General features: G+C 35.1%; 1 protein-coding gene across 1 annotated transcript in view; it reads right to left on the bottom strand.

Annotated features, from left to right (window-relative positions):
- Window positions 1-19375, bottom strand: part of LOC104511356 (ankyrin repeat and sterile alpha motif domain-containing protein 1B-like) — a gene marked incomplete at both ends in the record, with an annotated part of 142676 nt that overhangs the window by 73307 nt on the left and 49994 nt on the right. Inside the window, 1 exon segment of the mRNA XM_010153931.1 lies at window positions 19101-19109. Coding sequence (XP_010152233.1) covers window positions 19101-19109 — 9 coding nt within the window.

Genomic DNA, 19375 nt, shown 5'->3' with positions numbered 1-19375 from the left:
GTCTTTTAGTACCATCGATTAACACATTCATACTGTGTTTAAGTCTCAATACATCTTCCTACAGACTATTTTAAAAATGCATCCTCTATCTGCCTAGGTAAAAACTGCTACCTAAACGGTTGTCTTGCAACTATTAAACTTCAGGCCCTCTGATCTTGACCCATTTATGAACTATTCTGTGGAAGTCACCTTCTTGATCTATTGCACCGAGCATGTTACAGGCTTTGGTTCTCACTGTTGCTTTTATGGCAATGTGTGGCATACAAATTCTTTCTCAGTAAACCTTCAAAGTCATCAAATAATTGATTCCTCGTTTTCATGTGCTGGCAATGCCCCATTATTACTGATCTGTGATTTCTACTTCTGCTGAGAAGTCATGTAGCAGAATTGAACTGTCCTAATATTTCATGACTCAAAGGATTGTAAACCAACTGCATATTGCAAATAAATTGACATCTGTAGAAAAATTAACATTGGTACACAATATGTTGCTGAAAAAGACAACTGCTTTCATTACCTCAAGCCTACTGTTGCTGCTCTACAGATCTGTGGAGGTTCAGGATCAACTAACTTTGACATAACACTGATTATTCTAGCGGGTTTTTTTGATGAAGTTCTGCTTGGGTAAATTATGGAACCTACCAAACACAGTCAGGAGAACTGAGTATGCCGAAGTAGTTCATTAAGTCAATCATAATTAACAAAAAATTGCAGAAACAATATTACAATTGTTTTAATTAGCGTATTCTTAATTTGGAATACATTTGAAATAAAATGATCAGTCTCCTGAGACATTTACAAAGTCACTTTTTTCTCTCTTTGAAAAAGCAAACAAGTATCACTAGCAGCTCCACATATCAGACAACACTGTAACAGATAACAGAATAAAACCTGGAAGATGTTCTCTTTTCTTTTTTTTTTTTTTAACTTCTTACGGTTAAAATAATGAGAAATTACAAAGAAAATATTTTAATCACTTTTCCAATTAAAAGTAGGCAAAAAAACCCTCTTGTAACTTTGTTTTTATCATTTGGTAGCAGCCCAAAACATGCATTAAGCACAACAGAGAAGTACAGAAGTATGAATCAAAGTAACTGCCTGCTTTTAAAAATTTGCACCTTTCTTCTACTTCTGTTAAATCATATTTTATGCTAAAGCCAACACAGCAATGTTTTTTACCACATGAAAGACAAAGGTTCAGCATAAATCAGTAATTTCCAAGGTCTGAAACTTTTTGCCAGTTTTTGAAGTCAATTCATTGTTAAAGACTATTAAAAAAGAAAGACCATCACACTTGTAAAACTTCACAATACTCAGGTGAAGAGTTACACAGCAATATTTTTTTTCCCCTACTGGCTAACCCTCTAAGAATTCCTGTTGAAAAGTATCTTGACAGAGAGACTGACTCAAGGCAAGTAAAAATATTTCATCTTCATTGTGGCTGTGGAAGTATCACTGTACACCAAGATGTGAGGTGCATAGTGGGGAGGTAATTTTGTCCCTCCACTCTGGTGAGACCCCATCTGGAGTACTGCATGGAGCTCTGAAGCCTTCAGTATGGGAAAGACATGGACCTGTTGGAGCAGGTGCAGAGCAGGACCACGAAGATGCTCAGAGGGCTGGAGCACCTCTGCTATGGGGACAGGCTGAGAGAGTTGGGCTTGTTCAGCCTGGAGAAGGCTCCGGGGAGACCTTACTGCAGCCTTTCAATATTTAAAGAGGGCTTTTAAGAAAGATTAGGACAAACATTTTAGTGGGGCCTGTAGCAATAGAACAAGGAGTAATGGTTTTACACTAAACAGGTTAGATTCAGACTTGATATAAACAAGAATTTTTTTATAATTAGGGTGGTGAAACACCTGAACAGGTTGCTCAGAGAGATGTTAAATGCCACATCCCTGGAAACATTTGGGGTGAGGCTGGATGGGGCTTTAAGCAACCTGGCCTAGTGGAAGATGTCCCTGCTTATGGCAGGGGAGTTGAACTACATGACTTTTAAAGGTCCCTTCCAACCCAAACCATTCTGGGATTCTATGAATTTTAAAGGTGGACATTCTCTCGGCCAGCTAAGTGAACTAGCCTATCTTTTTCTGAAACTGATGTGTGGTACAAAGTCTTTAAAAACAGTATACACACAGCAGTTGGTAACTCAGATTCATAAACTTAAGGTCAGATAGTTCCATTTGTACCTGTCCTGCATATAGGAGCACAGACTAAGGTTTGTCTCCCTGAACAATATGCACACTTCCAGTAGCAGATCTAAAGGAGTTAAAAGAGATGAACCCATTTCTTAGGTGTTGGAGAGATCAGCTAGTACCCCCACTCCAAGGACACTATACATGAAAATCAGTTTTAATCACAGGATCATTCTTTCACAATTTTATGTTTATTGAAGTACTTTTAAAAGGCCAAGCACCTATGATCGTACTTCATTTCACACTGCGCTAAGTGGAATATACAAAAATGGCGTTTGAATAATTTGGGGAAAAAAAAAGAGAGCACTTTAAAGAAGAGATTAAATGCCTGAGAAATAAAAAATATTCAAGAACAGGGAATTCAAAAAGAAGAGTGGGAAAACAGAAGCAGAAGCTAAGGGAGAATCTGAATTCTAATTCCAGGGCATTATTGCGTGTTACCTGAACTGCACTGCTTGGCAAGTGCTTTCCATCTTCTTCCTACATCTGTACCTCCTGTCAGGAAGCTCATTTGATGAAGATATTGAAATTAGATGTCTCTGTCCTTAACTTCTGCCATGTTTTTCCCCCATATTATCACAGCCTCTGTAAATCTAAATTTCTGTCCAGGTGAAAGCTGAGGTTTTCAAATACTTGAATGGACACTATGTGCAGTTTACTGTCTCTCTATAGCTGAAGTGAATTGAATGGAGTTGTTAGTTTTACTGCATACCTTGCCTCAGGTCAATCATGTTTAAATGCAACTTTTCTTACACAAATAAAAATTATATTATTTTTGGTATTACATTTGATTTTGCTACTCTAATTAGACTTACAGAATTGTCATAGACAATTTCTGGAGTAAGTTATAATAATACTGTCAGTATCACAATTATGACATGTGGGAAAACTCATGAAAAAGCCAATGACAAGTTTAAAACAGCTGAAGTACCTTTGTAAAACTATATATTGACTCAACCGAAGGTAATACAATAACCCCATGTAATTCTATGATAGGTAGTTTTTCTTTGCTGTCACAATTACATGACAGATGTATTTTTGTATTAAAACTTCATCTTCCTCAGATATTCAGCCGTGTCAACAGTAAGTTTTCTTAACATTTTCAAAATTCATTCTCCAATCCTTTCAGCTATGCCATGTGGAAGCCCAGATATGCTGTTCTGAGCTGTAAACCAGGCTGTAAAGATAACCAGGTTGTTAAACCAAGATAAATTTCAGTCATGAAGACAGAATTTTTCGAAATTAATCAGAGGCACCTTCTCAATCCTTATACATTTATTCCTTTGCTGTGCAATCTTACATAAGGCCTATGTTTCAACTCCTGAACAAAGATGACTGCATTCACAGACCTCAGCTCAAAATCCTAAGTCTCAAGGGCGTTCCTCTCCCTCAGTCAATTTAAGTGTTCAGGGACCATATGAAAAAAAGACAAAGAAACAACATCCCAAACCAAAGAAACAGTGCAAAGCTCAGGTGGGAAAAGCTAGAAGCCAAACTTCCAGCATTGCTGGAAGTGGATATCAAGATCATAGCTGATGTCTGGATCAACACAAGGAAAAGTCACCACTTCAGGGCCTTGAAGAGGCCTTAATCTTAAATCTTAAATCTTACTGGAATCTTAAAGAATTCCAGTAATATCTGAAAAACTGTGGGCAAAGGAGGCAAAGTTCAACCAAAAAACAGTTTGAAGAGAAGCCGGAGGTGTCAAAGTTAAGGAACAGAGTACCAGGGGCATTTTTGACCTGTTTCATGAACTCATACCTTCCTTGGGAATTAGAAGATAACCATGCATACACTTAAAAAATCTAGTTTCCTTATGCTAACTTTACAGACAGAACTTTAGCTTTAAAATATAAAGTTTTGTCCTACATTCTCATGTGACTACAAAAGCATTCATGGAGGTTACACCAAAGAAAGAGATAGGAGTGTAGGGATAATGGGAAAATAGATTAATCAGATAAAGGAGTCACCATGCTGTATCACTCTCTTTAGAGTATTACAAAATCTAAGGATGAATTATAGTCTTTTCACAACGCATTTCAGCCTTTTGAAAAAAAGGTTATTTGATGAGCTATGAAATTGCACACCCTATCTGCTGCATTCTACAAAATGAAAACACTGACAATAAGCCGCTTCAACGTTTACAACACAGCAAAAGTTTGGAAGTGTTATGCCTGAGACTGTTATTGTTCTGCTTCCTCTACAGCTTCAAAGGCTGTTAATACAATTAGGCTCCCATATTTTCCTAAAATAAACTGGTGAACGAGGCAGATTTCTTTCTTAATTTCATGTATAAACACCATGATTGATTTGAAAGCATGAGCCCTAACTGAGTGTTAGATGTAGCTACCATCCCTTGCACACCCTCTACGTGTCTAAACAATACTAACACAGGGAGAAGATAAAGAGCCTTTACTGCAGCACTCACAAACAGCATCAAGAGCACTTAACCGACAGCTGGGATCTTGGAGACACCAACAATCATTTTTCAGATGTAGTTCATTTTCTCTCATATCCCACTTCAATCCTGCATAAAAAAAAATCCCTCTCTACAGTGGCTTCCAAGCAATTGCTTCTAGTAATCCTGTCTCCAGCCTGAAGGTTTCTATCTTAGAAAAATTTCCCTTCCCACAATTTCAGTAGGAATACTGCAAATCATTAAGTACATTGTAAATGTTTCTCTCATAAATCTGTCATCATGTTAAATTTCCACTATCTTATTTTAAGAGTAGTTTTCAAGGAAACAACTGCTTTTTCTTGAGAATGTAGGAACAGAAAGGTGCTGTCTTGGAAGTTATCTTTGCACACGTGACACAGACTAGCTGAATAATAATGGTTCCACTACATTCACCAATATGAAGCAGTTTTGATTGGGAATGAAAATGTAGTTGTTGATTTTTTCACTGTAGAGCATTCAAAACCTACCAAATCAACACCTGAATGTTTAGAAAGAAACTTGATTTTTACATATTCCACTTGAGAGGAATGGATTTTCTTGAAAAAATACATTTATTTATTAGAATTTTATACATTGTCGAGAATTATGTAAAAGGACGTTAAGATATAGGCCATTTATTTCTGAAGAAAACATTTTTGAAGTATGAAAGGAGAAAAATTGAACATAATTTAAGCTTCTAGTCTTGGTATCAAACTCAGGCTGAGTCATAAAATCACTCTGAAGACAGCTGTAATGTTATAAAATGTTACTGTGAAGCAGCTGTTCACTGAGGGTATTCTGTTAAGAGATTGCCCCTTCTAAATATAAATTGTGGTATCCAGTGAAAAATCTAAACTATCCAAAGGGATAATTTCCCTTCCACTAAGCGAAAATAAGGTTCTACACCACTCCTCCTAGAGGCAAAAGAGGTTACATAGACCTTGTTTATGAAACACAAACAATGTTTTCATTGCCTAGTTTAACGGCAAATTTGCTTCTTGTCTGAAAGACGGTAAATGATGGAAAAAAGAATAAGAGATGATAACTAATTTGACTGAAAATAAGAGTATGTATCAAAATTCTGTAAAATATGCCTTTGCTCTAAGAACAATACAATTCTAGTGTACAATACAATTGTACACTAGGAATAAGGTCTGCAGGAACAAATGCTTCAACATTGTCTTGTTTTATGGTTGCATACCTGCATTCCTACAGAAAATCCACAAAAATCTCTTTATTGTATAAAAAAACATAAAACATACCTTTCTTTTTTTTTTTGTATCAAGTTCACTCACTAGTATTTAACATTGCAGCTGAATCATAAGAGAGAGAAAAAAGGAACAGGTGATATAAAAGGTCAGCAGAAAGGGATAAACCCAAAACCACTTAAAGGGACATGAGTTCTGACCACACTCCATTCACAACTACAGTGCACTGTACAGACCAAGATAACTTTAAAAACCCCTAAATACTTACAGAAATGTTGCAGTACCATTGCAATGCATAGAATAGGCTGTGAAATGTGCTCCAAACCCTGGACCAAATTAGCCTATGCTAAGCTGTATTTTAATACAAGTTCTCAAGGCAGTTTAAAGATGGCACAGTTGACAGTTTTGAAGAAATACTCTCTAGAATTTAATTAAAATACTGGGGCTGCCAAGGAGGACTAAGGGAGTTAGGTTTTGCCTCAATTTGCCTAGTTTGCTCAAATACCTTTAAAAATAACAAGCATTATATTTTTTTAATTTAAAAATCTACAAGAACAATGTTTGAAATTATTAAAAGCAACCTATTTCTCTTAGTGGCAGACTATCTAACTAAAGCAAATCAAAATGCAGAAGAGAAGACTGTAGTGTTCTAACTAAAAACTGCTATATTGTGACTCAGGAGTTACTCCTAGACTTGTCAGTAGTTTAGACTTTGGAAAATCAGTTCAGTATTACTTTGCCTGAATTTCCTTGGCTGCAATAATACCAATCCTTCTAAAGGCCTTTAAGACCTGCTAATGAAAACAGTACTATGTAAGAGTGAAGTATTATCAGCGTCTTTTAAGATGCTTATCAGACCCTAAATCCTGAATTTTTCAGAAGTCCTTTAAAAATGCTTATACTATGCTTTTAAGCTTCTCTACTAATGTCTGTAGGAATCTTTTTTAACATGAAAGGAACTGAATATATGAGAAAACTAATTTAACTATGGAGTATACAAAGTGTCATTATATATATAGTAAATTGAAATATTAGAGAATGTTTTATAAAGCCCTTTGGCCATGATAATGATGTGTTACTACTAGGCACATATACTTCAAAAGAAAATGTGAAGTTGCAGGATTATGGTTTAACTCTAACGGAATGATTTTAAAAGATTTAAATGATTAACTATTATTTTGCAAGACATGACCTTTCACATACTATGATACAATTAATTTAAATCAGATGCAAATGGTACCTAGTCTGACAGCTGAGAAGACTGTTATGTCAGACAATCTACTGTTTTCTTCTCTTTAAGACAAACAGGCTCTCTATGGTCCTTGAAAGCTATTTTTTACTGGAATGGAAGCTAGAAATACAGTGTTAATTTAAAAGTTTATTTATTATGCTTGTAGCAGCCTCACAAAGTATGGAAAAAATTGTATTAGGAGTCTAGTGTTGGCATGATTGCCAAATTCAATTAAATACCTGACCCCTTTCCTGTTTTAGCTCTTATGACTTCTATTTATCATTAATTTTTTTGTAATAAAAACTGTATTCACCTTCTTTAATGCTAGCAACAAAATCTTCCAGAAAATCCCCAAATAATCCCAGCAGATATGACCTTATTTCCTAAATTGTGGCCAGCTCGCTAACAAGCTATGACAAAGCTGACCACTGACAAGACAACTTTCTTAAAAACAAGGCAACATTTACTTAGAAAAGACATATTGAACAAACTATCTTATAGCATTTTGAATCCCTTGCATACATCTCTAGGTAACTAGGCAGTCACTGAGCTTACTGCCTAGAGCCTGATATGATTTAAGATCACCTGACTGACCTAAAGAATTTAATTCCAAAAGTCACATCACTTAAGATTTTATACCCACTTTGGTTACGAGAGCTAGAAAATACATGAGTCAAGGTGCTATCAAAACACCTGTGAAACTTCCATCTAAAATGCTGTTCTTAACCTTCCCACTGCACGGCTTCAGGTTCCCAACGAGTATGTCAACCCTGTGCCATGCAGTCTTCCCTCACCACTCCAAATTGTGATCCCAATCCCTAACATCTGCCTCCTCCGCTCTCCTACACATTTAATCTTCCCAGAAAATGACTCAATCCCTATGCTTTCTAACACTTCTTATCTGACATCACTTACCAAGGAGAGCACATCAAGCACCAAATGTTGTACAGCTGTGTAATCTGATTTTTCTAACTGAATGCAACAATAAGCCTAATATTACCATGCAATGTCATGCAAAAATAGAAGTTCAGGTCTTAGATCCCATCTTACTCGTCAATATATTTTTTGTCTATTTAGTGTATTTTGTCTGTTTAGTTCTCTCTCTCTCCCAAGACTAATTAGTTCTCATGCAGGTCTACTGAAGAATCGCTTCTAGTTCCTGAATGGTTGTTTTTTCTTTACATATTAATTGTATAATACAGAAATATTGTAAAATTGGGACAATACTAACCCTTGTGAGATGGTATAAGAAACAATTAATACTAATACGTGTTTAAGAAGTAGGTATTGGTTTACTACTGCTACTATCATTAATGTTAAAAATTAGAAAACTATCTTACAAGCCCTTTCTTTACTGAGCATCATCTGTTTGTCTTTGGATTGAGGGAAAAAGGACATTTATATTAACACAGAATGATTGCATTTTATTTCCAGGTCTTTGCTTCTGGGTTTCTTATTCCAATAGTGGGTAAAACTTCACAGAGAAGATGCTTGTGCTGTATCAAAACATGTCATTTGTATTAACTACTGTCCATTAACTTCAGTTCCAAGAGCAAAATGTGATATTGATGGAGGAATACCATCATTAAAGGCTGCACAAAGGAACCTGGGGTGAGATCACCACATCTAGTCCTTCATAAGAACAGGCACTGGTGCTGCAGAACATGAGTACTGAAGAGTTCAGAGACCATCCGTGGACATGCCATGAACTAAAGGTCCCAAAACAGCTCCTCAAAACAGTTTGAGACATACAGTACAAAACCCAGAGCTTATGCTGCAGTAAATTGGCAGGAGAGATCAAGAATATTGCAGACGTCCTTGGGTCTTCCATCTTCACAGAATTCTTTGGGTGAAAATACCTGAAGAATCCTCTGAACTACCTAACATTCATGAAGCTGTTACAATAGTTCCTGACTAATCCGCATAGGGTTAACGTCTGCCACTTTTCAATATAATATTCATTACTTCCAGTGTCACATTTCTTACAAATAGCAAGAGTGACTGCAAAATAATGATTCTGTGGTAATTCTGTTTCTGAGAAAACATAAAATAGTGATAAACTACCATTAACTTTGGCACGTGAAGCCTTGTGCAAAGCCTCTTGAAGTCAATGAATATATGATACTGCCTCAGAACAAATTTAAGGACTGTATTTCTTAACATGACCATTTCTTTAATTTTTTTTCTTTTATGTTTTAGTGTTAACACTTTTTACTACAATTAAAATTTGTGGCTTTAATGAATAGCTAGTAAACAAAATAGATTGTCAGATTATTTTTAGAAGTAACTCATTTTTTCCTAGCAATACACAATTATAACTGCCAGAATTCTTTGGCATTTTTCAGCAACAGATATGTAGTAATTTAATTCTTTATTTTGGAAGCCTAGTATATTAAGCTATATTTTTCTATTCTGTTCACACTACTAGTATGAAGAGTTTTAACAGGATGCAAGCCTTCTGTTTATTAGATTCACTTATGTCACACTGCTAAAAAGCAATATATATAATGAAACAGTTCAGAAATAGAATACATACCTGTACATGGTTTAAAAGCACTTCATTAAGCTTTCAATTATTGAAAACTAAATAAAGCCACAAGTCCAATTCTGTTTGGTATTTACATTTGAGTATAGAACTTTTCTTCAATGTGGTCTGCAAGTGGTTAGTCAGTATTTTCCCCTACAGTAAGTGTATTAATATTTCTCATTAGCTATCAGGAGCATAAACCAGATTTATTCAGTCTGTATGTAGAAGGAGCTAATAATATGATAAAAAACGAAGAACACTTATTTTGCTGTCAATTCTATATCCTGGAAATTACCTCTTAAAAAGGCTGCACTTTTCTTATGTCAATTAGTAATGTTTCAAAAAACTTCAATTGTGGAATTTTTTTTTTTCCAATAAAAAGTGATGTATTTTGACAGTTTTTCTAGAAAAAGACCACATTTATAAATAATTGTGTATATGGGTAACTTCATTCATTTGAGCTAAGCAGTTAATTTCAACTTAGGTCTGTATGAGCAAAGCCATCCATATATGAAACTGTTACATGCATTGGTGTCTCTCTAAAGACTGTCTTCTGATACTAAAATAGCCACAGGTCTGGATTTTCAGATCAAAGTGTTTTAGAAGACATCCACCCACACACCCTACCCCCATGAAGAAGATACTGTTTATGCAAGCAAAATTATCAGGTACTTCAGCAAAAGGGCTGTTTTCAAATAATAAATTGCCTTTGTGCCGAGTTCTCGGGTTGCGGAAACATGCTGAACATACACGTGGCTTTTTCGTACTCCCACCCAGCCTGGATATGTAAGAAAACTTGTAGAGAGCCCCTGTCACAGTGTTTTAATGTTTTGGGGACTGTAAAATGCTCTCTGTTACACTACGGAACACTGGGGTAGCTGATGGAAGGCAACGAAAGGAAAAATCTTCAAATCCATCATCTCTCCCTCCAGGTACCAGAACTGTGCACTCAAACAAGTGAGCTAAAGGTATCAAGAGTTCCTTATCCACATGTGCATGATATTGTTACACTCCATTAGTTTATGCTAAATTCACACTTTATTTTCTTCTCTCCCAAAAGGAATTAAAAAAGGAATAAGTTTTCAATTTTCCTTTCACTGTACATAAGCACCTTTTTCTTAAAATACCTGCTTTAAGGTACCATGCAATAATACCACGCAATAAAATTGCATGACAAAAAATTGCTTCAAAAATGAATGTGAGATATCAAGTAATTAAAGTCAGGAAAAGCAATGTTAGTCTAAGAATTTCAATTTTTTCTCATTGCATAAGCTCAAAAAACCCAAATTTTTTAAATATGTCATTTCTCCATTTTTCATATTACAGCATCTGATCTGAAGAGTACTTCATCTAATTAATGCATTTCTTAATCTAATTAATACATTTAAGAACAAGTAAAGAACAGTACATGGTTATTTCTGATCTTCCACGTATTACAACATGCTCTACCAATAAAATTTTGCTGTAGATTAAACAGAGGTAGGAGATTTACTTGAACAATTTGATACTTTTGATTTGTTACAAAACAAATTAGACCAATACATTTTGTTAAAGTATTGGACCTAGCATCCAATTGCTGTTTACTCCAAGAGGAGGAACAGCTAATTGCCTCTTTATCTAACAATAGCTGAAATGTGAAAACCACCAACAGGACTCCTGAAAAATATCCTGCCCAGGAATACTGCTTCTCAGAGCAGCGAAGTCTTCCCCCACCTTTTGGGGAAGACTGAATTTGTATGCAGAGAAAGTGAAGCTCTAACAAGAGCTTGGGACCGCACATCTCTACGTTAGGCATACTCTGTGCACGTCTCCCACCAAGTCGCACCGCTTCTCCCCAGCTAATTTCCCCCCATGAGAGCAGAGCTTCATGTCCTCAGATGCGTGCCCTTTGTTCTCTGACCTCATCCAATGCAACAGCTCCAGATCCATATTTCCTAGGAGACCCCTCAACACGAAACAGCACTGCTTTTATCTAGGCCAGGGGAATTTATTCACTTCAGACTTTGTAAAGCACTTGTGGGTGATGCTTTCCTTACATGGGCACTGGAGGCTGGGAGTTCTGCGCAGCACCGGCTGCGTCCAGGCTAGGATAGAGAGGAAGAAAGCAGCAGCCGCGTCCCAGTCCTGGTATTTTACTGGTTGCTTAGGCAACCCAGCTCCACTGTGATGAAACAAAACATGGAAAAATAATCTCACTGAATGGGAATCCACTTAATTCAGAATCAGTAACCAGTTTATGAAGTGGCATGTTTTTACATAAGATCAGAAAAACTGTTTGGGTTTTTATGAATACTTTATACCAGCAAAATTGGAAAAGAACTGATATGAACAACTTAGATTATTTCCACAATTTATCGAATCATTAAGGAAGCTGAATTTTAAATTCACTGTTCAGACAAAAATAGCCACTGATATTTCACAACATCTTCATTTTTAAGCAAAACACTAAAATATCTTGCATTAATTTATTTGATATATATGCCAGATTTATGGAAGCCATTCTCTTACCCATTTCACAGGAAGTTTTATGTCAGTAAGACACAATGGATAAGCTCTTCTTGAGCTGAATTACCCAGCTGATGCCCTGAACAGCAAAGCATAGGCTTTATAAAATCACTGCAGTCTAAACACTGGTACTATTGCACCAAATCAATGTAGTCATAGCACAGTTCTGGTACCACCTTTCATTTTACTGATGTGTTTCTGGTGATGCCTCACCAAAAATAATTCCAGTAATCAATACTTACATTATTGAAATATGCAAGAGGAATAGAATAAGAATATTTTTTGTAGCATTAATATGACTTCCCCTGTAGTATTTTAAAAGTACCATTTACAATAAAGCTAGATCTAATTTTAGCAATCATTTTATAGCAGTATCTTACAGAGTGTAGTCTTCCTGGATACCCTGAATTTCATTTGAAAAAATGAGCATCATTTGATACAGAAGGAAATGCAGCCAGGGTATGTTAGGCTAGAAGGACAATATAAGCAATTGAAGATTCGACCCGGGTTCACAGGCAAGATCTTAGCACTTAGCATATTCAGCTGAATTAGGAAAATGCCAGGTTCATGATATTCCTTGTGTTTTAGAAAGGGAGGGACTCCATCTGAAGACCAGAAGATCAGTGATGAAGATGTTATGAAAACACTGATCAATTCCCAGCAACTATGTCTTAGAGTAAGTCCTTTGCAAAACACCAAACACAGAAGAATAATCTCAACCAGACCAATGAGGCAATCATCGAAGCTGCTAACAGCTTTTCTTTACATAGCTTAGTTTGATGTAAAATTGTAAGAATCAGCATTTAACCCAGTTTCTCAACTAAATGCTAAAAATACATACTTGATTTTCATGTATGATTTCCACTAATAAGAAATCTGACAATGAATATGTTGCCTACTATAGTGGCTGCATTTCATATTATAAGTTTAATGTCTCTGTAAAGATAAAGCTATTAGTTTAATGGTGTGTCACAGGTTAGCTTACAGTCAGACATATTCTGCTAATGTTTGAGATATTCTTTTCTTGCTGTCTTTATTTGATATAAATGCTGAAGAAGTCTGGATCCATATTTCCGCTTTTAACAGAAATGGAAATTAATAATTTTGGTATTTTTATTTTATTTTAAAATATGGTTGCTGTGAGAACTGCATCTTTGTCTGCTTTATAAAATCAATTGGATTCATCTCTTCATTTTCAGGTGTTCCTCTAGTATTTTACTGTCAGCTTTACAAAAACAAAACTAGAACGATCTTCTTTAAACAGCACCTTCATTTCTCAATGTCACAAGCTGAAAGGCTTATATTTTTGTCACAATGCTGTACTATCTGTACACAAAAATATACGCAATAATTCTCCCTGCAAAATGCACCGAAATAAATTAATAATTAGAGTCATTCATACAACTGCTTTGATCCAAATATCATGAAACTCATTTTAAGTACCACTACAGGCAGCTACCTCTGAAGAACACAATGGAAACTATTCAGCGGACTATGAGCAGCATCACATATTTTTCTGCCATAGAAATTAAACAATATACTTTCCTTGCTTAGCATTTTAGATAGACAGACAAACTATTGTGACCTATATGGGTGAAACTGTGATAAGCTTCTGAACAATGCATGAGCAAGGAGAGAATTAGGATCAGTCACAGCTGAAGTTCTGTGTTCTAAATCCTGGGGAAACGGGGCATGTCTATGCAGAAGCATGTACAACTACCTGCTTAACTTAGAAAAATCTTTCTCTACATTGATTTTATAGATATTGTAATTATGGAGGTACTTAATTTTGTTTTTTCAATTTAAGTCACATTTGACAAAGAATGTGCCATTTATTATATGCATTGGTTCTGATTATTATGCTGATAACACCAAATTAAATCTGTATGTTTCTGTTCTGTAATCAAGTAAGCATAACTTGCATTGACTCAGTTTGCATAAAGCACATACCAAATGTTAGGTAACAGAATGTTATGGAAAAGTTGTTTTGGAAAGAGTACTTTAGACAGCAAAACAATTTAAACTGGTAAGACTAACGCAATGTTAAGGAATTTGAAGAAATGTTTATATTAGATGGTTAGCCTAAATTGGCTCAAATATTTCAAACATAACAATGAATCCTTTGATTTAAAAATGTTTTTTAGAAACTAATACTTATATTGAGATAATACAAGAAATCTTGCTTATATTGAAGGGAATGTCTTTGTAACTAAATTACATGCCCTTTCATAAGGGCATGGCGTTTTACTGATATTTCCCTGAAGAAAGCTCAGTTTCATGATAATATACCAAAAATAGGTCAAAACTTGAAGGTTGAGGATATTATACTGCAAGTTTTTAATGCAGGGAGAGATCAAAATTCCACCTGCAATTTTTGTGTTCATTTTATCTTCCCTGTAATAAATTACAGTACAATTGGCAGTGATTAGAGTACATTGCAATTTTCTTTTTAAAGATGCAAAGGCAGCTTCATGAACACAGCAACATTTTGAGTATCAATTTAAGTTCCTTGGAGTGAGTTTTTACCATCTGGGAAATGCTTCACACTTAACTTATTTTCAGTAACTCTTTGCAAAATATCAGGGCAACAGAGTTTTCACCAAATCTTTCTTTATCACAATTCTATAATTCCAATATGCTGTCTAATTATACATATATATAAAAAAAATGTGCAGAAACACACTTGAACCGTAACTGGGACAACTTTTGTGTCTGTTTTGCTTATTCAGGCTTTGAGCTTCAAACCGTTTTAGTAAATATGTTGTTGGAAAGATTTTTATTGTAAACTATATTTTTCAAAAAAGCTTTCACATTTACTGTGCGTTTCTGGGCCCACACAGAAGTTCAAAGTAACCAAGAGATAATCCCCTAAGAAAATATTCTATATGCTTTAATTTCCCAAACATTACACTACATACCATTAAACAATGGAAACACCTTTCTAATACTGGATAAGCACCTTCTATGTTATTACATTTCCTATTACATGGTATTCTAAAGCATTTAGCAGTACAAGCAGTTTACTCATTCCAGAATTTTGGATGCTCAAAAAAGAATGTCAGATTATTTTCCACGTTTAATATATTTATTCTCAACCATATTTTAGATTTTATATCATCAACCAAATTCAGTAATGTTTTATGCAAACAAAATCTCCAATGATGGGTCATTAAAAGAAAATGCGTCCTCCCAACCTCAAGCCAGGAAGGAATTGTGGGATTCGCACTAAATCTGAAAAGTTTGTGAATAAAAGGGTGGCAAAATGAATAGCTTCAAAGATCCACTTTAGCCACTGATGAAACCCTTTTGGGTTGGACAACTCCAGAACTGTCTCCAGCATGATTCACAGATCCCATCCTTAGTGATAACATGCCCCGCCTTCACTTTATATGAACTCTCATTATAATCCGTACTAACATAGGAAGATAGAATTAAGCCTAAATGGTTCAGCAACAGAGATGATGACATTAACACTTCATTGCAAGTATCTCATAATATTTCAGAATTCAGGGTTATGCAGAAAATTGGTAAGAAAATGTTTTGAAAACCATATAATAGTAATGTGACTATAGTTGTGATGGTCTGAACTAGATGTGTCTCTCAAATACAACGTAATTCTCCATTTTCTATTTATGTTACTGCTCTGAATCTATGCAAGGCCAGACTGCGTACAGCTCCTGATCTGTGTACGTGTGAAAGCCTGCCGTAAGACCTTACACCAGCTAGCAAGACAGCTGTTCAAGAAGAGCAGACAACAATTCTTCCTGAACTCTTTTCATGCTGGGGAATGAAGAGATAAAGCAATAGTCTTGTCTTTTGGCACACATATCTGAGAATACCAGGCAAGGAGGTAACGGGCTCAAACCATTTTGCTTGAACCTGTACTCTTAAGAAAGGGTCAAAAATACTGGAAATGGAACACATTTTTTTAACACTCCCATGCTTTTCTAATAACCACCTATTGGGCAGGATTTGAGTAAAATTCTTCATTTGGATAACATGCAATGGACAACAGACCCTTCTCTTATTTCCCAGAGCAGATTCTGCCCAAGTAAGACAGGTCCTCATTGACGCAACTCCATCAGAATAGCCTGTGACTATGCGCCACAATTTAGTCCATAATGTTTTCGGAATGCTAAGTGCTAAACTTAAAATTAGGAGTTACATATTATTCTATTTTTAAAAATGATATTTTTCCTGAGCAGAGATTGACTCCACATCTGAGGAAGCCACAGAAAATGAGTTATTTCATCTATGGGCAGAAATAATTTTGCTTCTGGCATATACTTCAAAGCAATTTTTAGAATCTGAAACAGAAATAAGTGATGTACTGTGCTAAAATGTCTCAAATTGATCTCTAGCCCTTGAAAAACAGGAAGCATGCAGATTTAAATGCTTTTTTAGAGCACAGAATCATCCCAAGTATTGTCAGTTAAGTGTGCCAGTCCAATTCAAATGTGGTTTAAATCACTGTTCAGACCTACCATGGCCACATTCTACTTTAGAATTATAGATTTAGTTGAGAATGATATCCCACTGGTTTTGAACTAATGTATTTGCCTCCAGTGTTTTTAGAAAGAAAAAGCTCATCCACACTAGTAATTTTAATGTGTTGGAGTATGACTCTATCTGAAATCTGCTAAACGCAGTATGAATATTTCCACTAATATCAATAAGCTCTGGATCAGGCCCCTAGAGAATTTTAACTGGTAATTTTAACTGATTCTTTTAACAAAGAAACACTTTTTCTTACTGACTTGCATATATTGTCAGTATCAAATATTCTCTGACATCTTTCGAAGATAGTCATAGCCATACATATCATACCAAATATTATATTGTATGTATTTTGCAAAATGCATTTGCACATTTTGGTCTATATGGTGATTTCAAAGAACAATATAGAATATATAATTACAGCATGTAATTAAAATCCCTTTACAAAATGCCTAATTTGTTTTTCTGGTTATGAATTAATAAGTGGTAGCATGCAGAACAATTTGCTATATCCATTAAAAAACCAGCAATTTATTTTACCTGTCTTGTAAGATACTGTAGGTGCATTTATTTGATTTGACAGAAAGAGATATTTTAGGACTTTTTCACATAATTTTCTACTCTTATTGTTGGAAAAAGTAAATTCACCTAACAAAAGTTTAATGAAGTGTATTTGTTGGTTTCCGTAATGCTTACCTGGCAAAAGGTTTCTCAGCTCCAGCAAAGAATGTTAGATGAAACTACAAAATGCGTGAACTCAGAAGACCAGGAGTTTGAGGTATTCATTGCTGATGTACAAAAAGTAGGTTTAAATCCCTGCTCAGTGCAGGTACTTGAAAGAAGGATTATATAGCAAAGCTACGTATTCTAACTACCAAACTGTTTTGATTATTGGCTTTCTCTTTCTCTTCTCTCTCCTGGTTTTGACCTATCTCATTTTTTCTTATCATCTTTCTCACACAATTGTGATCGGTGACAGTATTCCTAAATCAGAATACAAAATACTTCTAAATTTCCCACCAGATTTAGTATAATCATATCACCGACATTTACTAAGATAACCACTGCCATATCTTTAGTTTATTTCAAGCTTAGCTCCCAAGTTTCCATGGAGGAAATGAGGGGGATGATGAATGTTAAGGAAAATACTTCTATTAGATGAAAAATAATTTGCTCAAAAATTTTCTTTTTTTTTTTTTTTTCTGTACCACCAGTGTTGTTATCCTTGGGTTATCAGATTTAGGACAAAAATGCTGAATAGCTGTGATATATCATTAATGTTGTTTTACTATTTTGTGAATTTTTTTCCTAATACTACTTTAATGACAGTATTTAGTAATCAATTCTTTAAGCTTAATTTGCTTGCAGATAGGATGCAAATCATACAAGATCTGTTGTCTGTAGTGTTGAGGAAGAAGTTATACACAGACTGATGGGTGGGTTTTTCTTTGGTTGAAATTATTGTAGCTCATTATCAGCATATGAATATGGTGATTAGGAGAATGAGTGGTGTTATTGATGGTGATGCAAAAGAAAAGAATAGAAGGAAAGTGCATATCCAAAAAGCAAGCTTGGTTTATAAATCCTAAGAAGAGTGTATATAGCTCCGATAAGAAGAAATACAGCTCTCATAAGGAAAACATAACACAATATGTAATTATAATGAGAAGTTAAAATATTATTCTAGACATAATAATCTGTGATTATTTATATCCCAGTGCAGAAAAGAAACAACTATATGATTCTTTCTAAATTAATTGTGCTGATTATATTTAAAGCAACCAGTATATCTATAGAGTACTAGGAGGCAGAGTAGTCTAAGCCAAAATACATGACATCATTAAACTAAAAATGTGTCATTTTAAAAACTAAGATTTAAAAAACAACAAAAATATGCATTAAGAGTGTAAGCTTCACCAAGATTCCAGGTACACACAATCATGCTTTCATATTATTGTATGTATAACGTTTTGTGATAGTGGTTTGCTCTCACTGCTGGAGAAAAATTATTTCCCCATGGCTACTGTTGCTATAGGTGATGTTTCAATTGCTGCTATACTGTGGAAGAATGTTCTTGAGCAAAAGGATATATCCGTTCAGAATTTTCTGAAATCCTGAAAAAATCCTAAGTCTGATTATGACACTTGATTGGAGCTTGAAAAAGGTCTGTGCCAAAAATTTTCTTCGAAGTTAAGCAAGGCACTTAGTACTTTGGTGCTGCTCACTTTATCTTTAACTGAGATTAGAGATATTTGCATTTCCCCATCCTTTTTTGAAGTATAGCTACATGATAAGGGGCAAAATGTCACTTGAGCACCAATGCTCTTGTAGTAACTGGCCACAAGTATACTCTTAGCATTCCTACATGAATGGTAAATAAGGATACTCCAGCTCCGCGAAGCAGATTAATTCCACACTTGCTGTAGAGTAAAAGCATGAAGATATAGCAGATGAGGTGAGGACCAGCTACTTGTTAAACCATCAGAATGTAGCTGACTGCTTAAATTCTCTGAGTACTTCCAAGCAAGTGACATACTGTCCAAGGAGAACTTCCCCTGACAACACATACACACTCCATGTAGGCCAATGGGGGCCATCAGTTCCACTGGAATGACATCATTGGTTTTGGTTTTTTTTTAATTGTTAGAGTAGAGTAGGATCTGAAGGGGAGTACATCACTCAGAAAGGGAAAGAAAATATGGACAGACCATATATCATTTTACCATATGAAAAAAATATTGTGATGAATATTTATTATTCTGTGATCATGATATA

The sequence above is a fragment of the Eurypyga helias genome, unplaced genomic scaffold (assembly GCF_000690775.1).
Source record: "Eurypyga helias isolate BGI_N326 unplaced genomic scaffold, ASM69077v1 scaffold8316, whole genome shotgun sequence".
In the NCBI taxonomy this organism is placed as follows: domain Eukaryota; kingdom Metazoa; phylum Chordata; class Aves; order Eurypygiformes; family Eurypygidae; genus Eurypyga; species Eurypyga helias.
Note: the sequence above shows the minus strand (reverse complement) of the source record. Positions and strands in the feature narration are given on the sequence as shown.